The following is a 17812-nucleotide window of genomic DNA, read 5'->3' on the forward strand; positions in this document are numbered from 1 at the left end:
CTTCTCTGCTTTATTTTTTTCTTCTTATCACTGATCACCATCTAACTCAGTATGCACTTGTATACTTTCTGCCATTCCCACTGGCATCTTTGTGAAAGTAGCAATTACTGTCATTGTTCACTGCCGTATCCCCAGTGCCTAGAACAATGTGTGGCATGAAGTAGCGTGAAATAAAAATTTGGTAAGCTGGTTTGAATGAATGATTGTTAGTTCCATTTTACTCTTGAGCTTCAACTTCCTAATCTGCAAAGTGGGAACTACAGTACAGAGCACAGGCCAATATTACCTGGACTGTGGTCTCCTCAAGGCAAAGGCAATACTTGTTTGAGTTTGTATTTATACTGTCTATCACCTGACCTGGCACACAGGAGGCATGAGGTGCATGTTGAATAAATGAGCAAATTATTATATAACAATTTGTGGGAAAATAAACTGTGATGAAAATTTATGAGATGTTGGGGACATCCCTGGTGGTCCAGTGGCTAAGACTCCGCACTCCCAATGCAGGGGGCCTGGGTTCGATCCCCGGTCGGGGAACTAGATCCCGCATGCATGCCGCAACTAAGTGTTTGCATGCTGCAACTAAGAAGTCCGCATACTGCAACTAAGAGGCCTGCATGCTGCAGCTAAGACCCGGTGCAGCCTAAATAAATAAATATTTTTTTAAAAAAAAGAAAATTTATGAGATGTAGTATGTTGATAATTAAGAACCCTTACTCCATAATAGGAACATCTTGCACTTTGATATCAATGCTTTACAAAGCCATTCGTTTATTCATTCATTTGGCAAATCTTTACTTGCCCCTTCTCCGTTACAGGCATTTGATTCAGGTACTAAGGCTATAAAGTCAAAAGGACATGGCTGCCACCTTAGAGTTACTCGCCACCCCATGTGGGAGGTGGACACATGAACGGCAAGTTCGAGAACAGTGTGGGTGCCATGGCTGCAAGAACAGAGGTCGGTGGACCAAGCCTAGGAAAATGATCACTTCAATTCAGGGCAGTTGAGGAGCTTCCTCAGAGGAGGGATATTTGTAGGGAGTCTGAAAAGGATGAGTTACTATGCCTGGGGAAGAAAGTGAGGAAAGGCTCTCTGACCCTCAAGAATCACATTTTCAATGACCTAAGAGTTGTGGAAGGGTATTTTGTTGTAATCATCATCATCATCATAACAACAACAATGGTGCTAACATTTATTGAGACTACACTGTGTTCCAGGCATTATCCTAATGTGTTAAATGCAAAATCTCTAAGCAGAGGGATAACCTACTAGAAATATTTATGGTGTTTATCCCCACACATACTGTAGGGAGGTAGAATAGGTTTTATTATCCTCATTATGAAACGAGAGACTTGAGACTCTCATTCCCTTTGTGCTGTCACTAAACTGGTATCTGAATAACCTAGTAAATAACCTAATAAACCTAGAATTTATTTTTTGTTTTCTTTGCAAGTTGTTTTATTTTCTTCCTAGCACTCATCATTATTCTGTGTATATATATGTGCACACATACATGTATATATATACACACATATGCGTATATATATATGCACATATACATGTATATCTATTTTTTTCTTTTTTAAAATTTGTACATAATCTCTCCTTTCTATCACTAGAATTTGAGGTTGGTGACAGCCAGGACTTTGTTTTGTCCTATATCCCAAGCACACAAGAGGCCCTCCATAAAATATTCTTTGAATAAAGGAGGGAAGGAAAGACCTCATGGGGTTATTGTGTAGGATGATCAGTGAATAATTATGATCAAGTGTTTTCTTCCAAACACAACTGTATCTGATTTCTCATTTCCAGACAGCACAATTTAACTGGGATCCAGAGACGGTGGGCCTTATCCATGGATCTTTTTTCTGGGGTTATATTGTGACACAAATTCCAGGTGGTTTCATTTCAAATAAGTTTGCTGCTAACAGGTAAGATAAATTGATATGAGTGCTGCACAGATCATAATATGGCTTTGTACTCTTATAAAATCTGCATAATTGGCTCTCAATTTAGGGGTACAGAATGAAAGATAGAAGCTGTTCCTAAAGATGTGATTCACAGACATTGATCTTATATGATCCTGTTCTTAAGAGTCTCTTTTTGTTTACTTTTTTGTCTAATCTAGTCTATCTTGCAATTCTTTAAATGATTATGTAATAAAAAGATCAATTGCATCCGAGTCAGGAGAAACAGTTCCTGGACCCTAAGTAACTCACTTGGTGACCTCTACTGAGTTCCTTTTTTCTCTGGGCCTCAGTTTCTTCATCTGTGAAATGAAACGGATTAGATTGTGTTTGAGCTGCCTTTGACCAATGACATTCTGTGATGCTCTGTACTACGTTAATATCATCCTCTTCCATACAGGTTTTGTCATGTGAGTAGGAGGGGCTAGTCTCTAGATTGCAAGATGTCTTTAATGCCCTTGAGATTCTATGGTAGGTGTTTGAGCAATTAAAAGTGGGTCCAAGACAAAATGAGCTGCTTCACGGAGTAGTAAGTTCTCTGTCACTAAAGGTATTCAAGCAGAAATGATGGCCACTTGGGGGAGATGTAGTATGTATATGTACCAGAAAAGGAGTGTACTAATTATTTCCAAGTCTCTTCTAATTGTAATTGACTTTACATATGCGGATTTTGTGAAGTGTATACTTTATAAAGCAGTGTTTTTCAAACTCTAAAACAGAACTCATTAGATGGTAATAAAATCAATAGTGATTTACCAATGACCATTTTCTAAAAAAAAGAGGGAGAAATAGAAGAAAAGGTAATCAAATAGAATCAAATAGAACAGAAAATATCTTAGCTCATTGCACATTTAAGTATTGGTTTTTGAAACTTGTTTCAGTTACATTTGTGTGTATCAGTGTGTTGAGTTGCAATATAAAATATATTTTGTTTTATGGGTCAAGGACAAAAAAGTTTGAAAGTCATCTTGTATAAGCATGACTCATATTTACTTATGTTCTTGTCTAATTTGTGTCCTTTATTGTCACTTACCTGTTGTATTCTTCTTAAAAAGTGATAAAATATTAGTTCTTATGGTCTCTGGGGTTACTACTTACACTTCTGCCCTAAGAAGAAATAACATATAATACGATTTTGCAGCATGTAAAAAGGGCTGAAGCATCACTAACATGTGTGAGAAAGGAAGAAAATGCTGCTGGCTCTCTTTTCCCAGGACACTCCTGTCCAGGCAGGGAGGAGAAGGCACGTGGTACTTGGCAGAGAGTTGGGGGCTAAGACAGGTACACAGCCTGTCTTGTGCTTGGCTGGTCCCAGGACACAGCATGCTTCTCAGATAGTCAGTATCCCCATCTGGTAAAGTGAGAGCAGAATTGGGAAGCATGAGACACAACCCAAATGTGCAGAAGTCATGAGGTAATGGTCAGAATGGATCAGTTCGGTAGAACCACGAAGAATGGTGGGTCTCCAGCAAGCTTACCTCATGCTGGTCAATCTCCAGCTTCAGGATCTCATCTAGGCAGGACATCCCTGTACTGCCCAAAACCTTCCCATGATTGGTCCAGGGATTGGAACTTGGGAATCAAAGCGGCCCAACAGTCTAGCTTGGAACACACCAGATCCTAACACAACATCTATTTCTCTTTCCATTAATTTCTATAGTGATCTTCCATAAACTGTTAGGTTTGTTCCTGATGTTTAACTAACATGCCACGTCCATCAGTGGGCCTGCCCAATAACACAGTGTTTTGGTCCCTCAGGGTCTTTGGAGCCGCCATCTTCTTAACATCGACCTTGAACATGTTCATTCCTTCTGCAGCCAGAGTACATTACGGATGTGTCATGTGTGTCAGAATTTTGCAAGGCCTAGTGGAGGTAGGAGATTCTTAACAAATTTTGATATTGCTGGAGACAACCTGGTCCTTTAGAAATTTCAGCTTTTGAAGAAAACCTCCTTTACTCAGTTTTCCTGTCTTCCACCTTGTCCTGCTGTCTGAACTCTCTGGTTATGATTACAATTATGAATACTTTAATTAAAATGCCTTGTATGATTCCAAATTTATACCCAATAAAGAACCATTTCATAGAGGGCAGAATTTCAGATGAGCCAGGAACGATCTTAGAGATAATCCAACACCTTTCATTTAATAAAATTTGAAACTGAAAGCCCCAAACCTCCAGTTCACATAACAAGGGCTCTTTCCACTAAAACAGTTTAAATGGACTTATTAATAAATCTGTAAATTTCCAAGGGTGTAGTCTTACACAGAGATTTAACTTGATGAAGGAGGTAGAATAATATAGAGCCATAAAGTAAATATTTTGCACTTTGCTGGCCATACTACGGTCTTTTGCAATGACTCAACTCTGCCATTGTAATGCAAAAGCAGCCAGAGACAATATGTAAACATGTGGGCATGGCTACTTTCCAGTAAAACTTTTTGGACACTGATATTTGCATTTCATATGATTATCACATGCCAGGAAATATTATTCTTCTTTCAATTTTTTTTTCTGCCCACTTAAAAATGTAAAAGCCATATTTACTTGAGGGCTGAACAAAAATAGATGGTGGGGCCATATCAGGCTATAGTTTGCCAATACCTGTTGTAGAGAAACGTTTCCCGAACTCAGTCATTCACCTCTAACCTTTGTCACTTTTGTCATATCCACGCTACGATTTATACTATTATTTGCCTATAGTTTTTCCCTAGATCAATTCACTTCAAAACAAAATAAAAGAACCTATCATAAGCAACAATATCTTTGATATCATGGGCTTGATGTGCTAGTTATATTTTATTTCTAAAGCATGTTATAATATATATGTAACAATTATAATAAAAAATGTAGGTTGTTGTAGCACCTTAAATTCAACTTCAATCCCACTAGAGGGACACATACCACACTTCGGAAAATACTGACATGGTAGAAAGAACATGATATTAGCAGCCGTGAAGACTAGAATCTAGTCATTTAATGGCTCTGAGCCTCAGGTTCTGTATCTTGAAATGACAGGATGGACCAGCTGGTTGTGGAAATCCCTTTCTACACTGATATTCTATAATAATATGAAATATAAAGACCCCTTCCCTATTCCCCACCATGCTTACATTTGAACTAGTTTTTGAATTTCAGCATCTGTGCCATGAGTCAAAATAGCTGACACATGTTATTTAGTATCTGTAAATTAGGCTTTGAATTGTAGTGTTAAAGAAGCAAAACCTGTGTTTTAAACACAAAAAGAAACTGGAGTCAAATCAAATAATCTATTTTCAACTGTTTTGCCAGGGTGTGACCTACCCAGCCTGCCATGGGATGTGGAGTAAGTGGGCACCGCCTTTGGAGCGAAGCCGACTGGCCACAACTTCTTTTTGTGGTAAGTGTATTAGAACCATAACAAGTTTCATTTAGGAATGCTTTTGGCTTCAAGTGAAGACCCTACTAAATATCATTTATTTTTTTCACATAACAGAAGTCCAAAGGTAAATCGTTGCTAGTATTTATTCTGCTGCTCTGTGATCTATCCAGGGACTATGCACGTTTGGACTTTTTACTCCACTATCCTCAGAGTGATAACTTTTTACATTCATGCGTGTTCCTCATGTTCACAAAATGGCTGTCACAGCTCCAGGTATCAAGTCCACATTAAAGGCAGAAAGAAGTGGGGATAGGTGTCCTAACCATGTCTGTTCCTTTCACTAGGAAAGCAAAAGCTTTCCCAAACTCCCTAGCAGGCTTCCATTTATATTTCCTTGGTTCTAATTGTGTCATATACTTTACTAACTGCAGAGGAGGCTAGGAAAGCAAGTGCCTAGTTTTTCTAGCATCTTTAATAGACAAAGGTAAGAAAGAAGGGGTTGGAGGTGGTTGTAGGATTAGCCAACAAATGATGTTTTTCAAAGTTGAAAACAGAAGATATATCAATAAAATCATCAAGGCCCCCACTCCTTTTCACAAATGAAGAAATTAAAACTAAAGTTTAAAGTTTAGTTTCATTGAACTGAAACGAAAGTCCAACGACTTGCCCAAGGTCACACAGCTACTAAGTTAAGGAACTGGATCTAGACCACCTGGTTCTTGATTCAGAACTTTCCTCACTACACACTACTATGTACACATTGTCATAGAAGCTGTTTAATCAATTTTCGCCATTATCTTCCAGATAAAAATGAAGCGGACACCATCCATCTTACCCGAAAGTAAATTAATGGCTCTTAAGTAGTGATGTGACTTAAATTCCTGGGTCTCCAAACTTCACCTTGCTAAGGTTGCCTCATTTGAAGCCATGTCTTTGGGACTGGCCCCTCTATGAATCTCTGAGAGTAATCAGTGTTCAGAAGAGTCTACTAGGTATTGATTAACATTTGAACAAGAACAGCACATGCTGCCACCAATATTTTCAAATATATTTATGGGAGAAGGGGCCAAGAAAGACAAAAGTGCCTTAGGCCACAAAAGTCACAACGGGTCCACGTAGAATTAGGATCAGAATTTAGTCCTGCTTAGTTTTTCAGGCTAGCGTGTCTTTCCTAACTGTAGCTAACCTGTATTTCTTAGCTAAAGAGGAAGCTTTATTTCTCTGAATATCATTATTTATTTCTCCCTCTGTCTCTCTCTCTTTACCTCCTTAAGTAGTAGTAGTAGTAGTAGTAATAAAGGATCCCAGGGAATCTGGTGTGAAATATCCACCCAAGTGTCTGTTTTGTGCCTAGTTTGGAAATGCATGCACAGCAGAGATGTATTTACTTCTTTAGCCTCTCTTGTCCTTAGAAACTATTTCTGTCCTCTTGTTTGAAGTTCAAGATCATCTCTACCTCCACTACTGATTTTATACCACCTCTAGAAGAATATAAGATTCTGCCCCAGCTGACCTTGACCTATTGATATTGTCTATTTATTTATTTATTTATTTTGGCTGCTTTGGGTCTTCGTTGCTGCGCACAGGCTTTCTCTAGTTGCAGCGAGCAGGGGCTACTCTTCGTTGCGGTGTGCGGGTTTCTCATTGGAGTGGCTTCTCTTGTAGCGGAGCATGGGCTCTAGGCATGCAGGCTTCAGTAGTTGTGGCATGTGGGCTCAGTAGTTGTGGCTTGCAGGCTCTAGAGCGCAGGCTCAGTAGTTGTGGCGCACGGGCTTCATTGCTCCGTGGCATGTGGGATCTTCCCGGACCAGGGCTCAAACCCGTGTCCCCTGCATTGGCAGGTGGACTCTTAGCTACTGTGCCACCAGGGAAGTCCCCTGATATTGTCTTTGGATGATTTATTTGTAAGTCTTTTCATTTTGATTTGCCAGCAAAACAAGAATAACTAGCAGCTACTGCCCATTCTTAGTGTCTTTATAGCTCTAAAAGGGCTAATTAAAGAAATGATTTGACTCTCAAGGAAAGTTACCTGATCAAGGTCACAGGCCTTATTACATTTCCCAGCTAAGGTGTAGCCTTGGTTTCAAAGAACAGCCAAGGGAAAATGTCATTAGAAGTAAACCCAGGCTTAGGGATAATTGATTCTTACGCTTCAAAAATATTGGAGTTGGAAGGGTCTTTAGAAAACACCTAGTCACATCCATTGTTTTATATTTTAAATTAATTTTAATTTTTTTTAGAAGTGAAACTGGCTTTATTCAAAGGCATAGATTTTTGTTTTTGTTTTTTTCCCCCTACTTTTATTGAGATGTAAGAGACATACAGACTATATAATTTTAAGGTGTTCAACCTAATGATTCGACTTACATACATCATGAAATGTTTGCCCCCATAGGTTTAGTGAACATCTAATCTCTCATATAGATACAACATCAAACAAATAGGAAAAAAATTTTTTTTCCTTGTGATGAGAACTCAGGATTTACTCACTTAACTTTCTTTGACAACATACAGCAGTGTCAATTATCTTTATCATGTTGTATGTTACATCCCTAGTACTTATTTATCTTATACCTGGAAATTTGTACCTTTTGACTGCCTTCATCTAATTTCCCCTCTCCCCACCCCTGCCTCTGATAGCCACAAATCTGATTTCTTTTTCTACCTCCATTATTTTATAGTGGAGGCTCAGGGAGGGAAAAAAAGATATGAATTCCCATGGAGAGTGAGGACAGAACTGGGGACTCTCCCATCCCCCGTTCAGCCACTCCCCTCTCTCCACGCCAAGCAACAAGCATCGGAGGGCCTCCTCTGTCTTCCCTGGTGACCACAGAGAGGCATCAAGGTGCAGTGAGGGCAATATGGGTGGAGAGCCCTGTTGGGGTATGCTCAGGGTGTGATAGGAGATTACATTCAGCCATGTCTGGAAGGATGAGGAAGAGTTCATCTAAAAGACAGGGAAGGACAATTTCAAGTTGTAAAATTTCCTCAGTGAATGAATGCTTCTTACTGTGAGGAATTATTGGGTATTGTTGAGCGAAAGAAGCAGGACTGAATTATTAAGTAGTTAAGGTTAAAGGCTTTGGATTCCTGCAGACCTGGGTCCCTATCACTCACACCTATGTGACCTCAGGAAATTTACCTCCCCTCCCCTCCCCTTCTTGTAAAATTGGGATGACACCGGTACCAATGTTACCAGGTTGAAAAAAGGGTTAAGTAAAATCAGGGGTCCAGAATACTCAGCACAGTACTAGAGAGCACACAGAAAGCACCCAATGCATCTTATAGATTGTTATCCCCTGACCCTCCCTGTTTGCATCATCTAAACTGGAGGCCCCACACCCCCCAACTCCCAGGGTATTTGGTCCAGGAAAGAAGACCACCTTCTCCACACCCACAGAGGAATTAGGCCTGCAGCTCTTCTTTCTAATGATACGTCCTGGAATGCTTGCCTTATTGGTTTGAGGAAGTCTGAGGTTAAAAAAAAAAAAGTGCTCCGTCATTCTGTACATGACAGTAGCAGTAATAGTTGGTGTTTATGCAGCACTAATTAGAGCATCTGCATCTAATAATTTATTTGCTCCTCAAAACAGCCCTGTGAGATAGAGATTTCACTTCCATCTTCTACCTAATGAAAATGATTTGGAGAGATTGAGAGACTTCTTCAGGTGTTATGATGTTCAGACTTGGGATTCCAGGTCAGGCCTTTCATAACCAGTTGGGCCCAGCTTAGAAAGGTGGGATTTAATCTCTTTCTCTGGAAGATCCCCAAGCTCCCATTTCCTGAAGGTCTTTCTTAGCATTGGATTCTGGGATACAGGATTTCCTTTTGCGGCTCACTTTTTCTGAAGCAAGAATTTTTTTTCATTCATACCCAGAGGGAATTTCAGATAGTAATTTTTTTGATTTAGTTAATATTTATTGGGAGTTTGCAGGGCTCACGTTTCTCCAGCAGGTATCATGGAGCTGCAGGAGATAGTGGAGGTGAGGTCACTGCCTCTAGCCCTCACTGTCTTGTCTAGACAAGATAAACATCCACATATAGGTAAGTATTTACAAGGTTAGGTATTTACAAAGTAAGAAATAAACTAAAAAACTTACATATTTAGGAGGTGGATGGAGACAGAAGCCATCCTGGTCATCCTGCCATCCTGAAATTTAACTGTTTCCTGGTATTAAAAAAAAAAAAATCGAGACTCTAAAAGCATGATCCTTTCATAGTTTGAAGTCCCTCATTTAAAGACCTAGGTGAATTATATCTCAATAAAGCTGGAAGAAAAAAAAATTTTGATAAATAAAGACCACAGTGATAATCCTGCTCTGTGAGCCCTGAGAGGTAGATACATATGTTCCTTCACTTTCTGTCTTCTGCACCGAATATTGTGCCTGGTTGAATTTTTCAGAATTCTCTTAGATTTTTCTCATCTTTTCATTCCATTCTCTTGTGATTCCAAATCACGGTGCCCGAGCCATCTTTGTCTGATCCCTCCATGGTGTCTGGAGGAAGTTAAAGGGCATCCTGGTGAACTTTGTCTCCTGGAAGCCCTGTTTTTGGGCACAATGGGAGTTTGCCTGCTCCTTTTCATGACTCCTGCTCAGTTTGATTCATCCTCAGTTCGACCACATGAACTCTAAATGGTTTGAAAGGGCTTGCATGACGACTGGTAAGTTTCCCTCAACCTTTTCTCGTTCTAGGTTCCTACGCGGGGGCAGTGATTGCCATGCCGCTGGCCGGCGTGTTGGTACAGTACATGGGATGGGCCTCTGTCTTTTATATTTATGGTGAGTGATTTGATTTCATGAGTTCCCTTGGGTGACTCATAGAGGTGGTATTTTACTGTCTAATGGGGTTGGCTAAGAGTTTACTGTATGAAAATAGAGATTACTAAGACAAGTTTATCATATAAATGGAATACTTGTCTAGCGATGATTCATTTAATGTTTATATGAAAGTTGAATTTAATGAGCAGAACATTATCTTTCTTTAAATACCAGTTAATAATAACAACAACAGAAAAATAAACCAAACACTTTCTCCTAGCTGAATATAGTGCCATTTGAGAATACTTTGAAATTTGACAAACTTAGAGATGGAAGAAAATGAGACTGTATGATCAAGACTTTTGTTTTTCAACTGCAGGTATGTTTGGGATTATTTGGTACATGTTTTGGCTGTTGCAGGCCTATGAGTGTCCAGCAGTTCACCCAACAATATCCCATGAGGAAAGGACCTATATAGAGACAAGTATAGGAGAAGGAGCCAACTTGGTTAGTCTCAGTGTAAGTAGAGACGGATAGATGAAGACTTGCCTCTTTTTTATGAGTATTTCGCTCAGTGATTGTCTTATCCTCTTAAGAAAAATAATCTGTCAGTATATTCACTAAAATCCCATGGTATTTTTACTCCCTAGAAATTTAATACACCATGGAAAAGAATTTTTACATCGTTGCCGGTTTACGCAATCATTGTGGCAAATTTTTGCAGAAGCTGGACCTTTTACTTGCTGTTAATAAGTCAGCCTGCTTATTTTGAAGAGGTCTTTGGATTTGCAATAAGTAAGGTAAACACACAGATGCTTCAAATGTTCTTGAACTTTAAATCTCTTGCTTCTACTGAGAAAATCTTTGCATGATAAAATAAGTAAATTGCTGATCAAAATTCATAACGGTTCTGTGACACCTAATACCCTGGAGATCAGACAAGTTATACATTCTATGCACAGTATACATAGCTATCTAATTTCTTCTTAGTAAGGATCAGAGCTGTATTAAGCTGCTTTTAAAGATTTGTATTATACCTGATCTCAAAGTGTTTTTGAAGCTGACTCAAGGACCGCATATTAGGCAAGGATCAAAAGATTTAAGGGTGAGAGGTTTTTTTGTTTTTGTTTTGTTTTTTGTTTTTCCTATAAATTATTCAGTGAGGAGCGGTAAGAACCTTAAAGCTCATTTTGCAGATCGCGGTCATAGCGATAACGGCCAGAGCTTTGTATGGTTTAGAAAGAACTTTTTCAAAGTCCCCAGCCATTGCCATTAGGTTGTCTGTGTTTCAGGGAGGAAGAGAGTGAATGGTAAAACATAAACTGTCATCATAAAAGAATTAAGCCTCCTTCCCACAAGGGAAAGAACAGCAGCCTAGTAGAGGTAGATGTCTGCATGGCTACAGGTACTGTCAGAAGTGACCATGGAAGAGCTAGCACAGCCCATAGTGGCTGCCATCGGAGAACACTCAGTCTGCGCCAAGTGTTTAACTACCATGTGCCGGGCACTCTGCTGCGTGCTGGGGCCTGTGATGAATAAAAGTCACCTCTGCCCTCAAGGAGCTTCCGATCTGATGGAGGAGACATTTGGTCTATCCTTAAAGCCATTCATTCATTCATTGTTTATTTATTACAGAATTCAGGCCTACCTTGGTCCCATATAATTAGATGATTAAATCTGATGGTGAGGGGTGCGGTGGAGATGGCGGAGGCAGGGAGTTAAGGAAGTGCCTCTCTCAGAAGTAGCTAAAAATAGCTCATTGTTTCTTTTCATTCCAGGTGGGTCTCTTGTCAGCAGTCCCACACATGGTTATGACAATCATTGTGCCTATTGGAGGACAATTGGCTGATTATTTAAGAAGCAGAAAAATTTTGACCACAACTGCTGTCAGAAAAATCATGAACTGTGGAGGTACTGTGGATTTCATAGGTGGCTTAAGCAGCATTTATAGAATGAGATGAAACTGAATTGCAGACCATATTTTGGAGGTTATGTCTAATCACTGAGCAGGATCTTAAAGGCTCCTAAGTCCATCCCCCAGTTGACTGTCCATCACACCCCTGCCTAGTGGTCATTCAGCCTGTATTTGTCCGACCTGAGATATGACAACTTGGGAATTCCCTGGCAGTCCAGCGGTTAGGACTCTGTGCTCTCACCTCCAAGGGCCCAGGTTCAATCCCTGGTTGGGGAACTAAGATCCCACAAGCCACGTGGCCAAAAAAGAAAAAGAAAAAGAAAAGAAATACTAAAAAAAAGAGAGAGATATGACAACTTATTTGATACATCAATATACACTGGCAACTGCAGAAATGCTTCTTTCATCTATTCTTAAGCCAAAGCAACATGATTTCCTGGTATCTATCTGTTTATTTTTTATCTTTCACATATATCCTTCCACAAATATAATCCTTTGCTTTTATAGTTTATTCCCTTATCTCCCCCTTCCCTTTCTACAGATATACATGCTTTGGTAAGAAACATAAGAAAAGTATTTTCTCTGAATAGTTTTCTTTCTTCCCAACATACGCTTGTGCATGGGGTGTACACACACACACACACACACACACACACACACACACACCATCCTCTTCCCTGCGTTATTTAGTTCCTGTTTCATGTTTTGATTTTGCAAAGATAAAATAGAAGTTGGGCGATTTTCCAAAAGAGGTAGGTAAAAGTAACACGAATCCTTACAATGCTTATGACAACTCACCTTTTTAAAACCCTCGACCTTCTCCTTATCTTTTTTGTTTTGCTTTTAAAATTAGCATTTAATGAACACTTTCTGTGCCAGCCACTAAGCTAAATTCTTTACACATATTATTTTATTTAATCCTCATAACCACCCTGTGGAGCAAGTGCTGTTATGTATTAAACCCAATTTACAGTGAGGAAACTGGGGTATAATAAAGTGACTTGCTCAAGTGGCAGATCCTGTGCGAGATCCCAGGTCTGTCTGAGCTCATTGCCAATGCTTACAGTCACTACTGCTATCTCTCCAGGGGACAGGGGGTCCGGGTGGGCAGGTGGGAGGTAGAGGACAGCGCCATCTATGGGTGAAAGTTCATAACTGGGATATTAAGTTGGAAAGGAGGGAATGGGGGCACTGTGACCAGATGAGATGGGTCAGGGCCCTTTAGAAGTGAAGATCCTATGGAGGGATGCAAGAGCGGGCAGGCACGATCTCATCGCACAGCATCTCAGGAATAAAGTCTGATCAGGGAGATTGGGAATAACCTGTCAGCATCTGGGCTCCCAGCAGTTTGACTGCTGGCCCCAAGCAGGGATTTGGGGGCCTACCCTTGACTTGAACTTAAAGGTTGGCAGGTATGGGCTTGCTCTCTGATGGGCAGGAGGGGAAGCTCTGGGGCACTGCCTTCACGATCCTCCCCAAGGCGGCTGAGGTAGGCAGAATAATTTCCTCATCAAAGATGTCTATGTCCTAATTCCCAGAACTAGTTAATGTGTTTCCCTATACAGCAAAAGGAATTTTGTAGGTGTGATTAAATTAACGATCTTAAGATGGAGAGGTTATTTTGGATTATCTGTGTGTGCTCAACATAATTACAAGGGTCCTTATAAGAGGAGGCATGAGGGTCAGAGTCAGAGATGGAGATGTGACAGTAGAGGCAAAGGTTGGAATGATGCAGCCACCAGCCAAGGAATGCAAGCAGACTCTAGAAGCTCGGAAAGTAAGAAGAGAGTTTCCCCAGAGCCTCCAAAAGGAATGCAACTCGCTGACACCCCGATTTTAGCTCTGTAGGACCCATTTCAGACTTCTGACCTCTAGCACTATACGATAAAAAAGTTGTGCTGTTTTAAGTCACTAAGGTTGTGGTAATTTGTTATAGTAGCAATCAGAAACTTATATAGCAGTCAAAGTACCACTCCTCTAATTATCAGATTCTGTTCCAGCTGAATAGCCCTCCATACCAGGCCCTGAATATATCTTGCTGTCTCTGACTTTGCTCACTCCCTTTCCCTTTACTGTGAGTTCTGCTCACCTTCACCAATCAACCCAGTCCCCCCCACACAGCCTACTACATCAGCTCAAGTCTTTTCACTTGTGTTTTGTTAAGGCTACGTCAGCCTCCAGTGAATGCTCCTTCTATCTATACACTTGGTTGACAACTCATCATGTACTTCCTTCTTACAGCTCTTGCAGGAAAGTATTTTAGGCAGAGGGAATAGCATGTGCAATGGCCCTGAGGCAGACATGACTGTGACATGTTAGAGAACAGAAGGAAGGAAAGTCAGAATGGTCGGGGCTTGGTGGGTGAGGTGGAGAGTGACATTGATGGGATCAGAGTGCACAGCTGGGGCCAGATCACGGGAGGCCTTGTAGACAGAGCTACGTGGAGCTTGGGTTTTACTTGAGGTGCATTGGGGAGCAGATGGAGGGTTTAAAGGAGGGAAAGGGACATGATCTGATTTATGCTTTCAAATCGAAATAATAGAACTTAGAGTAAAAGAAGGGAAACTGGCTAAGAGGCTATTTCAGTCATTCCATGAAAAGAAGATGGTGGCTTGATCTAAAGTAGTGTCAGTGGAGGTCGACACTGAAGTGGATGGATTTCTAAATTCCATGAGCCTTACTTTCTTCTTCTTTAATATCTGAATAATAGTATTTACCTCAGATGATTGTTGTGATTGTTATGATTGTAAATGAGACAATGTATATATGCACCTAGCATGAGTTCAGCAAACAGAATGTTCTTGACATATTTTAGTGCCTTTGTCTTCTCCTGTGTTCAAGACACTGACAAAACAGAAGTTTTCCAAAGGAAGCATTCAATAAGTATATGCTATTCAATCATATTTCCCATGACCAAAAATATGCAACTTCTAAACCTGGAACTTGAAAGAAAATTCTGTGTTTAAACTCTACCTGTACAACCTCTTCTAAAGACAGATGCCTTGAAGACCCTAACAACATTTTCATAGGAATGTCTTGTTCATATTTAATTTTTCCTCAATCACCTTTGCCATTGTTTCTTCATAATTAGTAGTTTAGGTGGTGGTGACAACTCTCAAATATTTTAAATCCTTGAGAGTAAATCCTTTTTTTCCTTTTTTTTTTTTTGGCGGAAACTAGAATGCATTCATAGAATCTCCCCGGCCTCTATCCCATCTTAAAAAGAAAAAAAATCTCTTCACATGTCTATTCATGTCATTTTATATTTTGACATAGCAGAACCAGTGGGATATACATAGAAAAAAATTTTTAAAAGACCATGCTTTTCCCAGCTTGCTTAAACACAGAGATGCTGCATTAGAGATAAAGACAGAGTTTTGTGCCATCACTGAATGAGCCAGATTGATTTGGATATAATGAAGCACTTACATGATCTTCTAGAGAATTTTAGTTGGTTTCATATTTTCTAAGCCAAAATACAGAGGACGTTTCTCATCTGAGAAAGATCACACATTTCGTGGAGTCTGCCACCTCCTTCTTTTCTTTCCATAGGCAAGAGATATTTGCTGCTAGAATCATTTAAAGCAAACAGATCACCTTAAGACATGATGCTCTATTCTAGTTCATTCGGAATCAGGGCACATTTCCAAGATCCTCAAAGACAGATGTCAAATCCTTATACCTCCCTCTGTATTACATGGAAAGTGTGAGTGACGTCAAAAATTCTAGTCTGGCCGAATCAGTTGCCTGTGTGAACTTCAGGGGAGATGAAAAAATTTCTCAGGCCTTTTAATCCTTGTTCTGTTTTTCTTGTCAGCTCTGAATAGGTTCACTTTTCAGGATCTCTTGATTACCCATGAAGTTCAAATTTTATCCTTCAGCTCCTGAAACGTACAGTTCTATCTTTAGCATTTTCACTGTAGATAGGAACCATTTAGGCTCTTAAATGGTTTTTCTTTCTTTGGAAGTCTACTATTTGGCAAAGATTTTTTTTTTTCCTTAGAGAAGAATCAGTGTATCATTTGTAGGTTTTCTTCTTCACGTGTCTTTATTCTAATTCTTTGGGGGAACTAACTTTCTGGTACCACTTTGTTGAAAGTGTTAAAGGAAGTTTCAGCCATGTGCCTTGTTGCTTAAGACAGGCCACTTCTAAAACACAAACAGTATACAAAACGCTAGCAGTTTTTCCTTATGTATAATTTAAACTGTTGAAACAAAATTAATAACAAGTAGTAATGGTATAAAGTCCACAGTTTTTTAAAATTTTTATTTATTAAAAATTAAAAAATGTTTTCATACAATTTTTAAAGGTTACTTTCCGTTTATAGTTGTTACAAAATATTGACTACTTTCCCCTTGTTGTATAATACATCCTTGAACCTATCTTACACCCAATAGTTTGTAACTTCCACTCCCCCACCCCTACATTGCCCCTCCCTCCCCACCCACTGGTAACCACTAGTTTGTTCCCTACATGAGTGAGTCTGTAAAGCCCACAGTTTAAAAAGCACCTCTGCACCCATAATTGCATTGACCCTCTTTAGATGACCAAGTAAAACAATTATTGAGGCTTGCCCTATTTCTATGATAGTTTTGAAGAAAGGGACTCAGACAGGTAAGCAACTTACCAAGGTTTACAAAAAGTGCTTTAGCTTGTGTTTTTTTTTTTTTTTGATTTTTAGAAATTTCATGTAATGTCTGAAACATTTATATTAACATATTTCATACAAATAGCTTGTGTTTTAACTTGTCTTGGTTTTCCTTTCTTTCCTTCACATTAATTCATCAAGCATTATTTATTGAGTTCCCATTACATACTCACCAGGCTCTGTGCTATATATATGGTACCTTCCCTGGATAATATCATAGTTTTGTCAGGGAGGCAGAAATACAAATGAAAAACTACAAGGCAATGTTGAAAAGCTCTATAAAATGAGTAAGAGTGAGACGTCAGCTTTACTGGTGGGTGAGGGGCAGGGTTGTCAGGAAAGCTTCCTAAAGGAGGCAATATTTGAGCTGGACTTTAAAGAATAGTAAGATTTCTCCAGAAAAGAGAAGTGGTGGGAGGAGAGTACTGCAGGTGAAGGAACAGTCTGTGGAAATACATTATGGGCACAAAACAGTGCTGTGATCAGGAAACAGCGGATAGATCTGTGTGACAACAGGGGGCTTTCTACGGGCTACAGGTGGTGAGCAAGGAGGTGAGGATGGCTGAAGATGAAGCTGGAACCGCAGGAGGGATTTATTATACAGCATTGTACTCATACTACGTAACCATTGACGAGGGTTTTAAGCAAAGGGGCAACTGATCAGATTTGTGGTTTAGAAAGATAATGATCTAGAGAATGGATCAGAGGAAGAAGAGATGGGAAGACCAATACAGTAAAGAGGTTATTGAAGTTGTCCAGGTGAGAGATAGTGGCGCCCAGAACTAAGACAATGGCAGAGGAGGGGAAAGCAGAGGTCGGATTTGACAGATATTTCTGAGGCCAAACCCATGGATTCTTATCTTATGTGAAAGCTGAGGAAGAGAAAGAAGTCCAAGATGATTCTGAGATTTCTGCATTGGACTTTTGGTTACCATTTGTTGAGCTGTGCCCATGGCCAACAACCATGCTCAACACCTTATATACCCAATTTCATTTAACCTTCCAGTGTTCCAAGGTTGTATTATGAGCTCCATTTGCCTGGGGGGTGGGGGTGGGATGAGGAATCTAAGAGGTGAGGTGACTTGTCCAAGATCACACAATTTGTGATTTTGAGATGGAATCTGAACCCAGGCCTGTCTGACAAAGTCTGGGTTCTAAAC

The 17812-nt window shown here is 39.8% G+C and overlaps 1 protein-coding gene across 1 annotated transcript in view; it reads left to right on the forward strand.

The window, feature by feature from the left end:
• The window catches only part of SLC17A8 (solute carrier family 17 member 8), a 58646-nt gene that overhangs the window by 29897 nt on the left and 10937 nt on the right, over positions 1-17812 (forward strand). The window contains exons 3-9 of the mRNA XM_082350277.1: positions 1814-1932; positions 3727-3841; positions 5258-5345; positions 10023-10109; positions 10468-10607; positions 10739-10888; positions 11867-11999. Of these exons, the coding sequence (XP_082206403.1) occupies positions 1814-1932; positions 3727-3841; positions 5258-5345; positions 10023-10109; positions 10468-10607; positions 10739-10888; positions 11867-11999 (832 nt within the window). The remainder of the gene's footprint in view (positions 1-1813; positions 1933-3726; positions 3842-5257; positions 5346-10022; positions 10110-10467; positions 10608-10738; positions 10889-11866; positions 12000-17812) is intronic.

This window comes from Balaenoptera borealis (assembly GCF_965194805.1).
Source record: "Balaenoptera borealis genome assembly, chromosome: 13".
In the NCBI taxonomy this organism is placed as follows: domain Eukaryota; kingdom Metazoa; phylum Chordata; class Mammalia; order Artiodactyla; family Balaenopteridae; genus Balaenoptera; species Balaenoptera borealis.